This window comes from Chelmon rostratus, chromosome 1 (genome assembly GCF_017976325.1).
Source record: "Chelmon rostratus isolate fCheRos1 chromosome 1, fCheRos1.pri, whole genome shotgun sequence".
In the NCBI taxonomy this organism is placed as follows: Eukaryota; Metazoa; Chordata; class Actinopteri; order Chaetodontiformes; family Chaetodontidae; genus Chelmon; species Chelmon rostratus.
In genome coordinates this window covers 23,589,526-23,609,683 of record NC_055658.1, presented here as the reverse complement: position 1 = coordinate 23,609,683, position 20,158 = coordinate 23,589,526, and the positions used below count along the sequence as shown (strand labels likewise).

Below are 20,158 nucleotides of genomic sequence, written 5' to 3'. Positions count from 1 at the left end.
ATTCATTCGTCATCATTCAGGTTTTCTTTAATCACAACATTCAGCTGGTCATTTTTGTTACGTGCTCTTCTGATTGTGTGACCCCTAAATACAAACAACGTTTATAAAGGGTTTGTATATTGTGAAAGATGACTTCATTGAATAATTTCCTGATGCCTTAAAATAATGCTTAAAGTCGTTCACAAGAATAGCTTTTGGGTTGCCAGGTTGTGAAAAATCGTTAGGGAAAATGGTCACCCTGACTTTTTTTCTTTTTTCTTCTCTTTTACTAATGGAACACTTCTGGAGAAAAACTGAGTAAAATCTGTTTTTTACCAGATTATTAACTTATATTCACATAACACGTTTCAACATTTATAAGGTCTGACCCAATAAACCGATAAACCCATTATAAAGGGACTATACATGACCTATTAGAAAACTGTAATTATGTGTCCTTCGCTGTTTCAAAGATAACTTGCTAAAGATGAATGATCTTTTTTCAGATTAGTTTTTTAGGACTTTAAACTGAAACCACTGTGAGTTTGTGTGCGTGCATTAAACAACAGCAGTTTGTGCCTCAGATTGTGCGTATTGATCTTGCACGACGGTCCCTAAGCAGCTGATGTTGGGCAGGTATCGGAACACGTCCATACGTGCAGGACCCTAACCGTGGCGAATATAAGTTGACTCTGGAGATCAGCGGTAAAATGAAGAACTGATTGTGTTGACCTGGACCTATTCACGGGTGTACCTGTTAGATGGCTGTTTAAAACCTGTCAAGTACTTTTCCGGGTGCTCGCAGATGGACATGACGACAGTGCGCCCCTAGAGGCGCTGTTGCCATGACGACCATGAAACATTAGCACCCTCTGAGTCCGCTGGTGCGAACATTATAAACTCTGGCCAAATTAAGGTAAGGCCGCTTGTCACTGATTTGAAGTATTTCTGTAGAAATTAAATGGCATTTCGAAATGATTTTTTCTTTCCTCTAATGAACAACTAACCAAAGGTCACCATGAGTCCCCCAGTTCCGTCCTCCCTGCTCACCTGGATGTTGTAGCTAGCATTAGCAACAGCCACCTTGATTGACTAACAGTTTACGCTAACAGTTAGCATACATCACTGGTTAGCTTTATTGTGTCCATGGTGTCAGCTGTGTGTCAGCTTGTGGTGTAGCATTGGATTCAACAACAGCCTCATTTTCAGCCAGACCCAGACAGTAAAATACATGTATTTATTGTCAAGCACCACCATGGATAAATAGCGTGTGGCTGTGTTACCTGTGTTAGTCCTCACTTTCTTTGCTATAACGTTAGCTGTATTCACACACACATACATGAAGTATTTCTATTTTGTGTGACTTTTACGAAACTTCTTTCAGAAGCAAATGTTGTACTTTTAACTCCACTAGCTACATTTATTTGATAACTAATTACGCTGCAGACTCACACTTTACAAAACACATGACCAACTTATAAATATGATGCACTGTTACAGATTGAAGCACCTAATAGTGCATAAGTGTGTAGCGTGGCATCACTTTCAGCAGGTTACTGAAAAATAAAGTACTTTGTATAAAATTAAAATTGTTTTTGTCTGTGCACAACAGAAAAGGTACACCAGACTCAGACATGGAAGCATCTTGTAAATCAGAGACATCCAGAAAGACAACACCTACTTTGGAACTGTTTGGTGCTACACAGGTACGGATGAGGAGTTTACACTTATTGGGTTATTTCTGGAAATGGGGTCATGACAGAGAAGAAGCGTAAAGTTCTTGACAAAACATCTGTCAAAACTCTTCCTGAACTATGAATAATTTTGAATGATGTCAAATCAAGTCAAGATTATTTGTTTTGCTCAGTAGCAGATATATCCTGAAGGCTCAACAGCCCCATAAAACATTTATTTTTATTCTAACAGAAATAAGTTGTTCAACTTGTTGAATGAAAAGGTGAGTGCTTTCCAAAGGAAATGTGGCTATCAATTTTTTGCTGTTGTTACTCCTCCAGCTTCCAGAGAGCACCAACTGCCTGGCGTGCTCAGAAGACGGCAGGTACCTCAGTCTGGGTCACTCCCAGGGCTTTGCTGTGTGGTGTGCATCCTCTCTGATCTGCGTTGCAGAGTGGCTGCAGGACCGAGTAGAAATTGCATCGATTCAAATGACGAGGATGGCTGAGACGGCCTATCTGCTTGGCACTGTTGATGATATGGGTGGGTAGTATGCCTGTGATCAGCCACTGCTTCTCCTTAGTTAGCTCTTGTTGTGTTTATCATCCCTCTCCTGCATAAAACCTGATTGACACTTACTTAAACGCATGAAATGCTCTAGCTTGATCCTGAGGTCATTAACTATTGCTGCAGTGAACTGAGACAATATCACCTAATAATTAGAGGAAATAGAGTTTTTCCAGAAGGTGTAGAAACAGATCCTTTGTTAAAAATATCATCCTCACATCAGCTGCCGTCATGTTCCACTGCAGGTGTTGCCAGAGTCTTTGCATATCACTGTGAAGGCATTCACCTCCTCAGTGTTATTAACACCATGGTGCGTATTGTCGGTGTCATTTCTTGAGATATACCTTGTCATATTTTGTTTCTCCACCAAAAAAGTTTGTGTGTGTAAAAGAAAAAAAAAGAAAGAAATCTGAATGTTTACTTTCACCACAACAAAAAAGTTTTTTGTAACTTTGTAAAATGTTTGTAAGTGTGGTTGAGAATGGTACTTATGGAAAACATTTTTTTGTAAATGTTTTGAGAAACGTAATATGTGTATTTATGGGATATAGTTTTCATTTTAGAATCTATGTAATTCCTTTAAAGGAGGTGAAGAAATAAAGCATAATAGATTCAAATATTCCCTTTAATATCAGGAAAATGTCAACAAAAGGAGCATTTGCTTGACATTTGAAGTATCTGACGGGGGAGATTATGGAGCTGCATCAATCAGCTGTAAGTAAGGACTTTGCTGTCTGTTTGAGTCATGTTTATTAGCTGATTTTAACTAATGAAATCACGTGTTTTACACCTGTCAGGCAACGGTTCCCTCCGGCTCGAGGTTTATCACTTCCCCTCAGAAGCATGGCTGAAAGAGTTAGAAAAGGCACAATCACAAAAACAGGTACTGTACTGAAATGTAATTGGTAGGCTGGTTTGAGCATAATTGTGTATTAGGCATCACATTAGGTATTGCATTCAGAGTGAGTTTTGATTGTCACCTTCAATTTGAGTCTGAACTTAGCTTGTGCTAAATTTTGGATCAAAGCCATTCATTTTGAATTGACTGCAAAGACAAAAGATAAGCCGTTGAATCTTGAACAGTGAGAAAAAGATAAAGATGCACACAAACACGGGCACATGGCAGAAAGAACACAACAGGGCTTGAACCTGGAGCTCCCACAGAAGGATCGCCAAGTTTGAAACGTGTTGCAACCCAGCTTCCAGTTGTTTTGTGTTCTTCATTCCATTGAGTTCTTGTTTTTGCACATATTTAGCATAATACAGTGTAACTGTCACAATACAGTTACAGTTATGGCTGGGAATTATTTCTTTTCCTAGTTTTATATAGAACATATAGCTTCATATAGCTATATATCATTGAATGAAAAGACTTTATTTTTGTTGTTCCTTTGAGGAAAAACCTTTAGGAAGTTGGATTTTTTTCTGTCTTCAGGACCCAAACTCATCTGGAGATGTGGATGTGAAATGGTCTCCAGTTGCAGTGGTGATTAAAATGAAGCCACCCAAAATTCCAGCAGGTATAATTGTATCTAGAGCAAAAATGTAATACAACAATAGTGTGGTATAATGGAACAGATCAAAAATCCATATTGTGTTTGTGTGTAAGTGGAAGTGATAATGTAGGTGCAGAGGTGTGTGTACCTGTACGCATCTCTGTCAGTGATTGTGTATCTCTTGTTTAAATGACTGTGTATGTGTCCCATCAGTTGTCTCAGTTTTTGTGCCTTGTGCTATCACGCAGACCTTTGTTGTGCCAAACAGAAGTAAAAGAATAAGCGTGAGCAGGCAGAATGCGACCGAGTCAATATCCCACCATGTTCCGGCTGTTTTGTAGGAATGGAATTGGATGGTCCACTTGAAGTCTTGCAGATGACTGACTTTTTGACACACTGTTTGGCTCTGGACGTAAACACCGGCAGTCATCAGCGGTAGGAACACGCTTTCAATACCGATGCAGGAAAAACAAAGGAAACAAATGCCAGCCAAAGGTGCAAAAAAGTTAACACAAATACAATCAGCATCTCATTGTCTAGCATTGCTATTATATATGATATAATATATATAATAATAATAATAATAATATATAATATATATATTATAGCTCTGTTGAAGATCTGATAAACGTAATGGTCATAATGGTAATTGATTGAACACCCCCCCCCCCCCCCCCCCCCTTCCTGTCAGACATAAATTACATGGAATCTTTTTCAGGCGATGCACCCACCACTTTCTTCTGCCTTGTGGTCAGTTTCCTGGTGGCAGCACAGCAAAGTATCAGCCAGGTTTGCAGTGGAGACGTGTTTGAAAATTTAATGTTGAATATGTGAATTTTCAACGATAAACAATAACATGTCAGGCTATGCTCCTAATAATGTCATTGTTAATCTCTGACTGTTTGTCAGCAGGATTACCTGTTGCTGTCTGTGTGTGGTGGAGTGGCAGCCATAGTCTTCTTCAGTATCTGCTGCAAAAAGGATCAACAAACAAACCAGGTAGGATATTTATATTATATTATATATTATAGATATTTATATATTTATAGTCTCTTTATATATATATAGATTTTTTTTTTGCTGTGTGATGTTCACAGCCACATCTTTCAACTGTGCTGCCTGTTGTTAAGAGTTCATGTCTGCTGTGCTCTTTTCTTTGTACTAGAGAGGGCAATAAGCATCCATTTTTAGATTCGACCCTTCTCTTTTTGAAGCAGATGTGGAACCTACGCCAGATGTGTTGTGGCCAAATGCAAAAGAGATCCTCTGCTCTGCTGTCAGTAGATGCACCTGTTACATAGCCCTTGGGCTCGCTGATGGTTTGGTGTGTGTCTGGGACAGGCGATCTGGTGAGCAATGAAAAATTAGACTTTTAAATAAAGAAATAACACATTTTTCCTCTCACAAGCAAAGTAGGTGAATTCATGCACTCAATTCAGTGCACTCAGGAGCTTCACTGCTGCAGCTTTACTACGACCTGTAGCTTATGGAGTCAAATGTTCACAAGCCTGCTTTGCTTATGCTGCTGTTGTCATGGTTTTGGGTTTTAGGTCAGTTATTCCCTGTCGAAAGAGTTTCTCCTCATGTGTCGTGTTTTGTTTTACTTCCTGCCTTTGTCTCTTTTCCACCCTTGTGATTGCAGACAGGTTTCATCTGGCCCTCATTAGCCTCTCCTCGCTTGTGTATTTAGTCAGTGGCTGTATTCAGGCCGCTGGCTACATGTCGCAGTAAGCAGTGTGTGCAGTGTGTGTTTTTCATAATAGTATGCAGTATGAAACTGTTAAATCGATTTATTTTGCGGTATGCCAGGCCAGGCGTAGCTAGTTTTAGAAAGCAGAAGTAAACAATAAGACAGCTAATGTTAAACCACAACTTCTGTGTAGCATCCCCCTATGCACTAAAAAAAGAGTCATTCTAAATGTGGATTTTCACAATCTTCCGATGATGAACATTTACCTGAGAGATAGGTAACGCCTATCTGATGACTGGAAGGAACGGTGTTTTGACGCTTTACTTCACTGCAGATGTAACACTAAGTTGGAGCTCGTCCTCTCAGTATTTCTGTTGCTGTGGAAGCGGATCGTCCTCCTTGCTATCTTTTGCTATTAAAACTATCTCTTAAACTTGTGGGCCTGGCCTTCTTCCGCCATTGTCGCTGAAGTCTGCTGTGTTGGCTGCACAGGTCTGTGTGACTGTAGGTTAAGTGAAGTCGGTGACCTCTCAGCTCAGAAAAGGTTTTTCAATTTCACATCAATTTTTTGTAAAACTGTCAATATTTAAAATTTCTCTCCTCAGAAATTGTCAGAAGTGAATTTAGTGATGAAATAGCATCAAAAATCGTAACCTGGACACTCCAGCGCTTTGCATTGTGGGACAAAGTCGGCAAGATAGACTGGTTCGATGCATACTGGAAATTTATACAGAATCAATACGACATCCAGATATTTGTGGCATACTGCAGATTTTGCTTTGGTTTACATGCTACATACTGCATGTTACATTTTGGCCAATTCAGTACGTACTGCTAGTACAGTAGGCAGCTTCCAATACATGCAGTGTGTTTTCCCTCTGTCGGTTGTCAGGTCGTCCTTGCCTTACATTGTTTTCAGAGATTAGTAATATAAACATGTTTATGTCTGTTTGATTCTCATTTTCATGTCTTTCCTTCAGGGTCTCCGTTGTCTGTTGTCTTAGCATCAGCAGCAGACAGTGCCTTGTCCAGGATACAGTTTGTGGATTACTGGCCTGTGTCTGCTGATGATTCTTTTACCGGAGCAACAGTCCATCTTTTGGTGTTGTTTAAAAGTGGAGCAATCCATGCAGTCACCACAGGACGAGGGACACGTTCCTGCACAGTGCAGCTCACTGAACGGTTTCATACATACATATTTTCATACTTTAATGTGTGCATCTAACTTTTCCTTTCAGAGGAAATGCAGTCGTATCAGACAAAACATTTTCACACTCTGTGTTCTGTATCTCCAGGCCAAAACACAGCGGGGACCTACCAACGCTCACTGCATCGGTGCCGTTTCTGCAGGGCTCGGTACTGAAGTTGTTGATGAAAAGTTTGAAGCTTTTAATACAAAAGGAATTTCCAGTATTATAATTTCCAATTCTTAGCATCCTGCCGTCTTCTACTTATTTTTCAACTAGTCGCTTGTGGTACAAAGAAATGGAAAAATGTTCCTCCAAGATGCTATCAACAAATCCACTGTGTGCTTCTTGATTCCTCCCACATCTCATCTGATTGCTACTCCCTGCAATCCTGTTTATGCTTTGAACAGCAAACAGCAAACTCTCTTCATAAAAGGTAAACCCAAAGTCATGTCGATTTGTTTGTTGTTGTTTTTTGCAATTGTGAGGAAAAAAGTATTATTAGGGAATAACTGGTGTCGTTCTAGAAGAATCAGTAAGCTCATATTAACGCTAATGTGTAAGCAAAAAAGTGACACAAACAAGGTTACATGAAATTGAACCACTGAAACTAAAGGCCTTCATGTCTCAGCAGGTGACCAGGACCCCAGCTGCAGTGCGTCTTCTATAGGAGGAAGCCAGGGTCAGCTTCTCATCTTCCGTTTTGGAGAGTCTGATGTCATTAAGCAGCATATTGTCTCACTTCCAGACTCTTCACAGCAACAAGAAACACTGAGCTGGGCCACTCTAGAAGAAACCTGCAATCTCTACCTCCAGCAAAGGTTGCATTCTTTGTGTCTTCATGCCACTTTAGTCTCAATATGTGGTGTCCAGATATTTTTGAAAATTTACTCCCAAGATGAGGCAGATGATATGCAGACTCTTGTCTGAAAGGACAAAGCACGAACAAGTCATATTTGAATGTTAAAGTAGTGTCATTTCATATGTTTCTTATGTTTTCCCGTGAAGGGCGCGGTCTGTGGATGAAAGGAACAAAGCTGTCACGCAGACCTGGGAGCAGCTACAGAAAACTGCAACGATGCTCCAACCGAGACACAGCAGAGCTGCAGCCACCTGAAAAGCTGCAGCAAACAAATTTTTTTATGGTTTTTTTTTATTTATTTAGGTATTACAGTATATAGTGTGTTTGTGCATGTTCATTCAATCTCACCACTTTTTACTGCACTATTCACCGCGACAGAAAGCTCATTTCCACACAGATATCATATTTGCCATGTGAAATTGCTTAGATTAGTGCAGTGTGGTATACATGGTGTGTTTCTTTTTCTAATAAATGCTCAAATTAAGTGAAAATATTTACATTAAAGTCTGAATCATCTTACGACATTGCCTTGAGAATATATTTGGAAAGGTGTTGAAATATGTTTGCTGAATTTGAATTCATATATAAACATATAAATAATATGTAATATGTAATATAATATAATAATAATAGTTAATAAACTGTTCAGAGTCGCATTCAATTCAGTAACCGATGTTTAGTTTGCAGTTGAAATTTTGCTGGTGCTAATGATTTCTGTTATACTGCCTGGTATACATTCACACACTTTATGTTTTGCACTTGGGGCTATGGATGCTGTGTAAACAGTGCAGTCCATACTGGACATCCGTTTCATACCTAATGAATATGTAGATGGTCTTGTCACATCAACAGTCTTTTTGATTCTCAGTTGATCCTCTTACAGCGACTCTTTCACTCAGTGGCTCTGACTAAATGCACCCTATAAGACTGAATGTAGGCCCCTGTTTAAATCTATCTCATGGGTAGAAATGTGACTGTACTTTACCAACATAACCTAGCCTCCAGTTTTCATTTGCATGTAAGACAAATCAGACAGAATCTGAGTTGTGGAAAAAGGAACGAGATTGTTTCTTGTGTTGAGTTCTGGGAACATTTTTATATCTGTGGTGCTGTAAGACCATCTTTAATATGTGTTTTAAAGGGATAAGTGTATTCAGGGTGATTATGACTGGGCTGTCGTCAGTCATGGCACGCTGGGATTTGTTGCCTTTGTGGCCCTTGAATGTTTCATGTGTCTTGTTTTTAATGTCAGAAGACACAAAAAACTAGGACAGGGTACAGAGATTTTGCTCAATATGAGTAACTTAATTAAAATGTTAAAATCTGTCATGCAACGTTCTTAAAAACATACCTGTTCAGGGCTTTTCCTGTTTGCCCCCTTGACCTCACTTAGACATTATCTAACTATTCCTGATTCCAATTTGAGTTTAGATTGGTGACAGAACAATAATGTGAATTCCTGTGCCAGGATGTACCTGTGGTGCATTTCACGGTGTGCTTTTTCGATCATTTGTGTGTCGTCTCTGCTGCTCTTGGCACAGAAACATTTATCTACATTGTTGCGTCGTTTGTATTCCATATTCACCAGATCACACTGTGGTGTCTCTCTGTCAAGAGGAACTGATACTGATTTTAATATGTGCATGAAAGCCTCATTTGAATTTGTACAAAGCCTGGCTGAGGGTTAATGCCAAAGGGCCACACGTCATTGAGAGCGTAATGAAAGCACAGGTGCTCTATTCACTGTCACCGTCAACATCAGATATTTATGGACGAATCAATAAAAACAATGGCCTCATAAATTAAACCAACGAGGCAGATACTTCACTCTAGTCCTTGTCACTGTTTCTTTTGGGTTTGTTGTATTTGTTCATTTGACTTTTCATTTGCCTCTTATGTTCTTCAGTGAGTTGTTTGTGATATTTTTGCTCTGTCAACATTGCTTTTACTATAACATGCAACAACAAAAAAAACCTGCCATCAACATTCCCAGCTACAAACCACTTAAGCTATCTTTTCCCTTTCCCAGAGATATCCGCTTAAGTGTATTATTAGCCTTTTTTATGGCATAAACACACTCATACTCAAAGCTAAGTTGAAAACAAAACAGCATAAATGCCGCAGGAATTTGCTACCTGAAAGCAGATCATCACTGAAGCTAAACAACCACCTGCTGAACAGCTGAAAGCTGCAAAAGCTAGGATGTGGAGCTTTGAGCTTATTTCTTCATAAAGATGAATAAATGCTTAAATTAGGAAATTAAGTTGGTAAAAACAGTTGCACATTTTGTGAAATAGGTCATGTCGCTTGCCAAGAGTTAGATATGAGAGTGGTCTACAGTATACCACTCTCATGTCTGAACTGCACAAGAGCAACCAGTTTGCTTAGTTTAGGATAAACCCTCCATAAAACTTTGTTTTGTACTGATTGAACAACTCTTGCCTAATGAACTTGTAATCTCATGAAGATGCTTTTCCCTGTTTCCAGTCTGTATGCTAAGATAAGATAACAGACCTCTGCCAGTGTCTTCAGATTTAACAGACAGACAGGAGAGTGTCAATCTTCTCATCTAACTCTCGGCAATAAAGCGAACAAGTGCATTTCCATTAATGTTGAACTATTCTTTTAATAAATGAATTTGTTGACTGACTACTTTGCTACCAATTTCGATTTTCGTTTTTCACTGTAGACCTAGCGGTTGATTGAGAAAGTTATTTATAGATTAATAATAAAAAATAATCATTACCTGCAGACCGTAGGAATTAAAAATATTTGTCTAAGGATTTAAAGTCACGACCATTTTCCCAGTCCTGCTCGCACACTGTCTTGTAACTAACTGGTGTGCAAACAAACATATACAGGAATACATGCAGAAAGAGTTAATGAAAGATGGTTGATACTGGCATCAGTTTAGATAATGGATTCTGTGTCTTATATCACTTGAAAATAATTCTGGCTTGTGGCCTCAATTAGAGTCACAGGTGAAACGATATAAGCACTGCACCTGAACCCACCTGTCTCAGTCATTCTTTGTTCTAAAGAAAATTATTCCTTTTTCCACAGAGCTGAGGATCATTTTCAAGTTCTCTGTTCTGCCGCATATAAATTTGTCACAATTCAAGGGTAGAAATGGCCTTTCCATTCAGCCACTGTGACTCATCACTGATTATAGACAGCAGTTCCCCCCAGGGATCCTGCTGCTACACATCACGACAGACACAGAAGTGTGTTTACATAAGAAATCTGCACAGAAATTGCACCAAAGCCGTGCAACAGGAATTTGCATGCTTACGATTTCATATATATGTGTGAATTATTCCTCTTCCCAGAGGGCCTGTTTGATTTCACCTCTGAAAAACAGCAGGGGATTCACAGTAGACACTCCTAGTTGCAGCAAATACATTTAATCCAAGATGAACACAAGCTACAACTTACCGAGCAATAAAACATTCCTTTACAACAGGAGCTTGTTGTGTTAGTGTAGTGCAAACGGTGCATGGATTTTATGAAGCTTTCACTCTTCTACAAAATATAAAGTTTCCAACTGTCTTTGTGTTTTGGTCAGAAGCATGTTACAATTTATGAAGTAAGCCAAAATGACACATAGTATTCAAGGAAAACAGGACCCACACGCATCATAGTCAGACACTAAATAAATAAAACATTAATACAACAGTAGTAAAAGTTGTCAGGGAGTCTCCTCATACGATGCTCTCAGGGCTGCACTGCTTAGAATCGCTCTCTGCATCATTGCCTGCTGTAAAAAAGCTGCTTCTTGGGGACGTTGACTCTGCTTTGTTGTGGCCATCACTGCACGACATAAACCTGTCCTGGCCGGCAGGGCTCACCTCTGTTTTCAGTGAAAAAGAGTTGGCAGCACAAGTGAAAGATCCTGTTATAACCGTGTTATTATCCAGGTCGGACGCTGTGGCGGCGTTGCAGTGATGCCTCCTGAGCCCCTTTCGGAAGTGAATGGTGAACAGGCCGTAGATGACCGGGTCAAGGCAGGCGTTGACGAGCCCAAAGATGAACAGGATGTGGGTCAGCGAGTGGGAGACTTTCCCCTCCAGGTCGTCAGGGAAGAACCAGTACCACAGGCCCAGCAGGTAGTATGGAGTCCAGCAGATAATGAAGGAAGAGACAATCACAATACTCATTTTTAGAGTTCTCATGCGGGCTCTGGGGATGTTATTCTTCGAACACCTCAAATGCACTTCATTGGAGGGCACTGGGAGCACAAGACAGAAACAATAAACACAAAGCATTATAAAAGGCTTGAATGCAAACAAACAATGTTTAATATGCACAAAATAGAGCACTAGTATTGCCATTTGTATTGTATTTTGCCATTATATTCTACCTCTTTTGCTCTCCAGGTGGTCTGTTTACCTGCATGCAACCACAGCCCGCTCATGTGATTGGTCAGTGGTGATGAACAGTTACCAGAACATTTGCAATACCAAAGTCTTGTCCCTTGCTTTCAGATTCTGCAGATGCGTTAATAGAAATTATGCTCATTATAGCAATTCTACAGTCTGATGTTTAACAGGCTAACATTTGCTTGAAGTATAGTATACGTCAAGGAATCACCAATGTTTTTAAAATTCATCCTCTGTCCATGGAAAGCTGTACCAAATTCATCTGATCTCATGGTGGCGCCAGAGGAAAAGTCAGAGGGTCACCATGGTCAGTATGATTCATCCTGTGGGGACCATGATCCCTAGAGCCTCGCCACACAATCTTGTTTGAAAGCCACAATGTTAATAGCCAAGGGGCTAAAATGTAATTTTTCAATGCTGCTCATGTCCATAATTCATCCTTTGGATGTTCACATCCATTCTATGAGGGTGCCAGCAGAGTCTCAGAGACAGATTTCTCAAAACTTAAGACAAAAAAAGGATCCGTTGTAATGTAGGTGAATGCACTCTTCCATCCATGCACTAATGAAGCCACTAATCAGAAAATCAGAAAGTTACCTCCTGGTGTGTGTACTTCAGCTAAGCTCTCCAGCTGATTGGTTTAAGGAACAAAAAGCCTCAATCACCAATGGCCAAACTCAGCCAAGCTTTTACCCATGTACATTTCCTAATAAAAGAGTCGAACTGTGCGGCAGCAGTTCTCTTATATGAATGCTAATCACTGACGTAAACAGACCTGCAAGAGAGACTCGATTACAGTCTCTCTCGAACTTACAGTTGTCCCTTTTCAGTCTTTTGGAGATCTCACAGAAGATCCTGGTGTAGCAGGTGATCATGATGAGCAGCGGCAGCAGGAACAGGCAGGAAAAGGTGAACATGTTGTAGGCCGTTTCATGCCAGTGAGTGATGAAGCTTCCACGTGTGGTGCACTGAGTGAAGTCCTCGGGCTGGATGATGGTCACGTTGTGAAAAAGAAACATCTGAGGAGGGAAAGGAACGATAATCTTGAGTCATACTGTGTGAGATGATATCCATGGCTACTCCTCATGGTGTTTGGTGGTCACGTCGTCAGTCACCCACCTCTAGTGCTACTTAGTCATGCAGAGAGATAGATATTTAAAAAAACAGAAATACTTTATTTGCATTTTTGTGTCTGTGGTCAGAAAGTGGGTTTCTTAAAGCAGTGGGTCCCAACCCCTGTGGCTCATGACCCACAAAGCTAATCTACATTCACACTCTCACCACAGGCTGCACATTAAATGGTCATTTCTAAGACTGGCAGCCACACATTTCATACTTTTTAATCAGCAGTGTTTGTGGAAAGGCCACAAATTGTAAATCCCATTAAAATATTCATGTACTAAAAAAAATGCAGAATTATATTGGAACATAGGAAGTGGCCATGTTGTCTTTGGGCAGATCATGTTTAATGAAAAGCTATTTCTATCCTTCTTCAATGACAATCAGTCACCTGACCTTACCTGAGGGACTGACAGCACCACACTCATGCCCCACGCCACAGTCAGCATGACTCTGTTCCTCTTTCTGGCCTTATTGATAGCCAGAGGGTTGAGGATGGCCGACTGCCTATCCAGACTGATCACCATGGTGACAAAGGCGCAAGAGTACATTGCCTGCAGCTTAAGAAACATCAGCAGCCTGCAGGCAAAGTCCCCAGCAAGCCACTGGACCGTGATGTTCCACACGGCATCCACGGGCATCACGATGAAGGTCACCAGCAGATCAGCCACCGTCAGGTTGATGATCAGCACCCTGACGTGGGATTTACGCTTCCCATCGCTGCGTGCCGCCCACAGCACAGCCAGGTTGCAAAAGGCCGATATGCCGCAGAGGATGCAGGTGAGGACCACTCTGACTTTGGCTGCTGTGGTGAACGTGGGCAGCTGCAGGGCGCCAGCCCCCGCTGTCCAGTTGGACGCGGGCGAGGAAGAGTTGCAGCTGCCGTTGAGTCGGTGGTCTGCCGTCAGGTGATACATGGTCCCCGCAGAGTCACACGGAGCGGTGTTCATTTTCTGACGCACGCAGAGGAAGAAACATTCTGCTCATCCGCCACGAAGATCAGCGCTGAGGGTGAAGCAAGAAGAGGAAATCAGCAACGCACAAGACGGATGAGTCGAGGGCCGTGAAGTGGGCGCAGATCATCCAAACGCATTTGTGTAACAAGAGAAATACAAACATGAATGAGTGAATAACGCAGCGGCTCGTCAAGAGGAAGTAACATGCAAACTGTAAGTGGAAACCTCAGTCATACTGCAGCTCAGTGAGGTGGAAATGTGCAGCTAACAAACTGTGACCAACATGGGAATGATGAATGCAGTACTTTAGATCATTTTATATGGTATAAACTTCTACACGTGTTTTCCCAGAGCGAATGTACTGTAACAGTGTTAATATTCAAGATTTTTTTTACTATTAATCATCAGAACAACGTGGGAACTGGAAAGATGCATATATTAACAGATGGAATCCATAAGAGTGTTATTATAATAACAATATTCATTTCTCTATTTGTTTTGTGGAGCCCAAACAAAGAAACAAGACAAACAAATGGTCTTTATGTTTTTGCCTTGTGATTTGAAATACAAACAGGAAACAGATGGATTTCTGTTCACCTTGTTCAGTGTCCTGGTTCACTGAAGAGCCTCTGTGTTATCAGTTAGTATTATAGAGCCCACACCTGCACATCAGAACAGAGCTGGCTCACTGTCATGATACTGATCCTGTCAGTCAAAAAAAAAAAAAACCAGCATCATAACTGATGATCACCAGGTTATCTATTTTCACCTGAGGAGCTATTATAGCAGTGAAGGACCTGTAGAATAGACAATAAAAACGTATTTTCTACTAGAAATTCTGCTAAACTGTGGTATTTTAAGCGAAATGAAGCAAACAGGATCATTAAAATAATCTGACGATTATTAAAAAAAAATAATTCCGGAAAGCTTGTTTTAAAAACGGCTTTGCGAGCATTGAAGAACGTGCGGATAACTGACTGAGACGGACCCGTGCGGGGATTATTTAGACTTTTCCTCTTTCTGCAGGCAGATCACACTCAACAAGCTCACTTTCCACACAGATGGCAAAGACTCACAGCCAGTCCGACTTTAAATGATCTGACATACACTCTGAGCAATTCAGTAAAACATTTCCATGTGCGCAAAAAGACAAAGACGCTTCAGTGACGGTGCGCAAAGCCAACTTACATTCATATCCAGCAGAGAGGACTGTGGGCTGCGCACTCCTGGGACCCCAAATATTCCAAAATCGCAGCAAGACGGAGGCTTCGTGTTAGTTGTTAGTCTTCCATAGACGAGCTGCTGCACGTTTTGCACGCCTGCAGTTTCACTGACACCTTCTCCAGCTATCCAGCTCTTCTACCATCCAGTGCGTCCTGTGCGCTCCCAGCCGCTCCACCTTTATCCATACAGCTACCAATCAGAGGCATGAGAGCATGAACCCCCCTGTGGTGTGGTCTGACCTTAGCTCCATACACACCGACGTGTTTGTCAGTGTATATATTTCAGCACAAGTTAAAAGAAGCACCAATCATGTTTTCCTTCAGTAAATGTCCGGAATAAAATAAATCTTAAGAGATCAGAATGTAAAAATTAATTATTAATTATGAAATCACAGTTTGGGATGTTTCTGTGTAAGATCCTCCAGTAAAAACTACTGCGTTACATAAGACATGATTCATGAGTGAGACGCAGAGCTGCTTGGAAAACAGCACTTTTTGACCATGACAAATCCATCTGCAAACAAGAAGAAGATCTGCAGCTGAATCTGAAGATGACAGAGAATGATCAGCATCACAAATGGAGCTGGAGATAGAAAACTAACCTGAGCAGCTTCTCATCTGAAGGCATACAGCAGCATGGATTTAAAGGAATATCTTCACAAACCTGCTTCACTAGCAGAGCTTTGCCCTCTGACAGCCATCCAGTTAGTCTGCTAAAATGGTCACAGTGTTAATAAATATGTTAGAGTAAATCTAACCACTGGGCCCTGTTTCCATGGTAATGTCGCACTGAAAGTTAAACACAGGTCACTGCAAAGACTAGAGGAGCCAGGGGTTAATTAAAGCACTCTCAACTTTCCAGAGCACATTCCTCCTCATTATCTGTTTCAGTTTAAAAGACGTGAAAACGCAAAGGTTAATAGCGGGGGCCACCATCAGGCCATAACTACATAATCAAAGACCCTGGAGCTAGATGAGAAAGTGTAAGAAAATGCGGGCACATTTATGTTTTATGAGTTACGGCTCTCTCTTATATCTCCTGTTATCGTCCGATGAATTCCCTGAAATGATCAATGTCACGTCTGTAAATGAAATATTTCAGCAAACACGCAAAGAAAAGAATTCATGTTAGAATTTTTTGTGGTGTGAAAAGAAACGTTTTAAACTGTCCCTCTGCACACAAAAGCATGACCGTCTTTTCTTCAGATCTCATCCTGAATCTCTCCTTTGACTTAGTAAGGACAGCTGTGATCTCATCTAGATGAGTAATTGGTTATTTGCCCTGAGGCTGGGTGGTCTGCATTTCTCTGGTTCCCTCTCTATACTAGTCTGTCACTGCAATGTGTTAATGTCTGCATTCATACAGGACACTGCTCTTATTTCTATTCATTTTTATTCAAATCACTTGCACAGGACAGTGATGGAGTGTGCTCAGCCCAGTCTCATTTTAATGGCCTTTGCCGGAGTTATTGCATTTTTCATTTAGTCCTCAGTGTTTGTCCTGAGATTTAAAGGTTGTGGGTTGAATTGTCTTCCCCTTTAACAGGCTTGTATATTCACACCTGTGGACCACACTAGATCTGGTGAAGCTACTTTTTTCAGTAACTTACCTGTCAAGGATGTGTGATCTTGTTTTTCTTTTTCTTTTTCTTTTTTTTTTTTTGCCTTAGTAGTACAATAACTTTCTAATTGTATTATCTTAATATTTGGGCCTCCTGTTTTGTCTTCTCTTTCACATTGTACATGATTTGTTTTTCATTTATATGTACTGATCGCTGTACTTTATGAACAGCGTTCTGTTTCTTCATCTTTATCTGTTTAATGACATGGACGCCCTACATCTACTTCCATTTTTAGGAACTCTTATGTGAAGCTTCCATGTGAAATGTGCTGCATAAAGTCTGGCTAGTACTTTATTCTTGTACTTGTCTGTCTCTCTTGTACACATTTGTTATGTGACCAGAAAATAAACCACAAAATCTGAGGATTGCTTGGGGACATTTTCTCAATAGAGAAGCAACATCCTCTGAAGTATATGCAGAGCTATACTTACACAGTGAAATGTGGACTTCATTGTGCGTGGAGATGTGTCTGTGCACTCTCAACACTATTAAAGTGCTCTGGTGGGAAGCGACTGTGGTTGGACTGGACTGTGAAGTACTGTGCTTAAGTACAATGCCTTGGGGTGAGGCCCCTTTGAGAGATCTGTGTCCTGTCGATAAAGTTTTGTTCTATATATAGCAGTAGTGAGTTGTGAGTGTAGTGGTGGACAGTGATGTCTTCATTTACAGACTATGGGAGACAAATGTAACAAAGAAAGATGTCTATACATAATGGCAGTGATTTACATTACTTTAAGACCTTGAAGCTGTATGAACTGAATGTTTTTCATAATGACCAAACGTCATCAGGTGAGGCCATTAATTAACAACCATTGAAGCGTAGAGGACAAATTAATTAATCAGGCAGCACTAATAGCCTCATTATGCACTTACAATTACTGTAAAAGGGTGTCAGATACTTTGCTGTCTGTATTTCCAGCTGCCATTAGATTGAACCTTTCTGACAACTAAATATGCTTGAATCAAATTTATATGTAGATGCACAGAAAACAACATTTTGATAATAAGAGACCATGTAAATTCCTAACCTTTAATGCACAACCCTGATTCCAAAAAAGTTGGGATGCTGTGTAAAAAAAACATAAATGAAACAGAATGTGATACTCTGTTTTTAACATTTACTCAAATGAAAACAGTACAAATATTTAATATTTTAGTTGGGACAGGAGCAAAAAAAAGACTGCGGAAGTTGTGGAATGCTCCAAAAACACCTACTTGGATCATTCCACAGGTAAACAGGTTGAGGCTCAGTCGTTCACAAGCGAGGCTGAAGTGAGGTTCACCACTTTGTGAACACATGGTTGTATAATGGATGCTACTGCATGGGCTCAGGAACTCTTTGTTAAGCCGTTGTCACTGTACACAGTTTATTTGCAATAGTGTTTTGTTTTATTTACATTATACACAGCATCCATTTTTTTGGAGTTGGAGTTGTTCAATAAAATTTTTAGATAAGATTGATACCACTCTACATCTGTACAGTTAATATGTTGCTAAAGCTAGGTGCCGATTGTCGTGCCTTATCATAAAGACTGACAACAGGGAAAGAGCTAGCCTGGCTCTGTCCAAACACAACCAAATCTACCGAACAGCATCACTAAGTTTCATTAATTTACACAGTAGATGACACATTGTACCTACAAGGGACCGACAGAGCAGTAAATGGTCCCCTTCCTTCGTGAAGTCCTTGTATACATGAAGCAGGGTCTGTTTTGATTTAGCGAGATGGATTAACTTCCATGCTTCCAATTTAGAACAGAAAGTAATGTGGTGTTAAACTCACGGCCAGGAAGGAAGGGAACATGCTGACCCAAAACATGTTGTTACGTGTCACTTCAGTCTTCCGGCTTCACTCATTACGAGCCCTCGAAGGACAGCTGTGTCAAATCACAAACAGTTCACACTCTATCATGTTTTTAACCTTCAAAAAGGAAGGAAGAGCTATTGAACTTGTGAATTAAAGTTAGATGGAAGAAAAGCAAATATGCACCAAATAAAGTTCTGCTAAATGGGCTTTTCAAGAGGAGGTGTGTGTTTAAAGTAGTTCAGCTATATTCCCAACAGTCGGCTGGCCAGCCACAATCAAAGCACACAATATTGAAAGCTGACCTTTCAGTATTGTGGTCCACATGTCAGCGATGTAAACTTGAAAAAGTAGAGCCAAACATGTTGACTTTGATCTCTTCAAGATGATTTTCATACTGAATATTTTATTCCATTTTACATGTGAAGTATCATATGTCATCATCGCAAAGACTAAAAGACTGATCTTGATTATACATTCAGTTAGGCAAAATGATTATAGAAATAGAGGCTTAACTGTTGCACAGCTTGATTGAACTGCTTTCACAGTCAAGGAAAGGCCCATCAGTAGATTAACTCATGCATGAAAGTGCAGCGTTTAATTCCCTGCTGCACACAGGCAGGCCGAGCTGACACCTTGCCATCTTGACTGGAGCAGAAAGTGTAGGGGTCGTGTCTTCCCTGTGCTGTTTGTCCCTTTCCTCTCCTGTCCTCTCCAGCTCTGTAAAGGTGTGCTACATCTGATTGCTGAATGAGGTGCACCTGACCTGGGACTAAAGTGCTTAAAAGCTCCTGTGTCTGCAGCAGAAGGGAGGTTTCTGGGGTGGGGACTGCTGGTGTTGCTGCTATTTTAACAAATCCCATGAATTTGGTCGTTGTAAAAGCTTTTTTTGTGGTTGAGTTGGGTCAGTGGTGGTGCCGTGTTCGCCCATAGGCCCACCTCATTTCTTGAACCGGAGTGGAAGCATTCACCGGTCCCATCAGCTTGAAATGCCTATCCTGTCTTATGTAGAGAGCACACAGCAGAGGGCGGTTTGACCATTAGTGTAAAACTGAAAAAAACATTTATCCTGTTTTCTCACAGCAGAGAGTAGACACAGGGGAGAGGGCTCCGGCAGGCATCGATCCTTGGCCAGCAGGGGCATAATGTTTGCGGTATGCGTTTCGAGAGGCAGAGGACTTCACCACTCATCCATCAGTAGGCTACTCCACTTCCAGTACACTGGTACAAATGCACAGGTCATTTCTGCTTTTTCACTTTGGGTTACCAGCAGTAGCCCTCTGTCATACCACACTGAAGAAAAAAGTACAATTTCCCAGACACAACATTGAAAATAATAAACTTGATGGCCATAATATTAACATATAGTATCCTCCAGGAGATTCTAGTGATGTTAAGTTAACAATAATTTAAAAAAATCATGGAAGAACTTTGAAATGGTTGAAATTGGGTTATTTTTTCTTTTAAATTTGCTTGCAAATTAATTTTTTGTGTATTTTGACCAAGTAGGAAGGCAACCCATTAATTGTTTTTTGTTTTTTTTGAACACTTTGTGTTTTTGGACGGTTTTAACCAGGAGGCAGATTTTGTTATCTTTAGA

The 20,158-nt window shown here is 40.6% G+C and overlaps 2 protein-coding genes across 2 annotated transcripts; one reads left to right on the top strand and one right to left on the bottom strand.

Annotated features, from left to right (window-relative positions):
- Positions 1-1,577: 1,577 nt before the first annotated feature.
- On the top strand, positions 1,578-7,710 carry wdr93 (WD repeat domain 93; the record flags this gene model as incomplete). Its single annotated transcript, XM_041940100.1, is given in 15 exon segments — positions 1,578-1,685; positions 1,995-2,196; positions 2,466-2,530; positions 2,856-2,934; positions 3,018-3,103; positions 3,656-3,740; positions 4,058-4,211; positions 4,435-4,505; positions 4,626-4,715; positions 4,934-5,065; positions 6,387-6,588; positions 6,702-6,762; positions 6,873-7,029; positions 7,228-7,414; positions 7,602-7,710. Coding segments are annotated over 15 exon segments (1,788 nt in total), but the record flags the coding sequence as incomplete, so codon positions are not given.
- Positions 7,711-11,156: 3,446 nt separating this feature from the next.
- LOC121609205 (gonadotropin-releasing hormone II receptor-like) lies at positions 11,157-15,222 on the bottom strand. Its single transcript, XM_041940815.1, has 4 exons — positions 15,098-15,222; positions 13,355-13,958; positions 12,649-12,853; positions 11,157-11,683 (listed from the first exon to the last, which is right to left on the bottom strand). The coding sequence occupies exons 2-4, from the start codon at positions 13,901-13,903 to the stop codon at positions 11,157-11,159; spliced, it is 1,281 nt and encodes a 426-aa protein (XP_041796749.1). The 5' UTR covers positions 13,904-13,958; positions 15,098-15,222.
- Between the last annotated feature and the right edge of the window lie 4,936 nt (positions 15,223-20,158).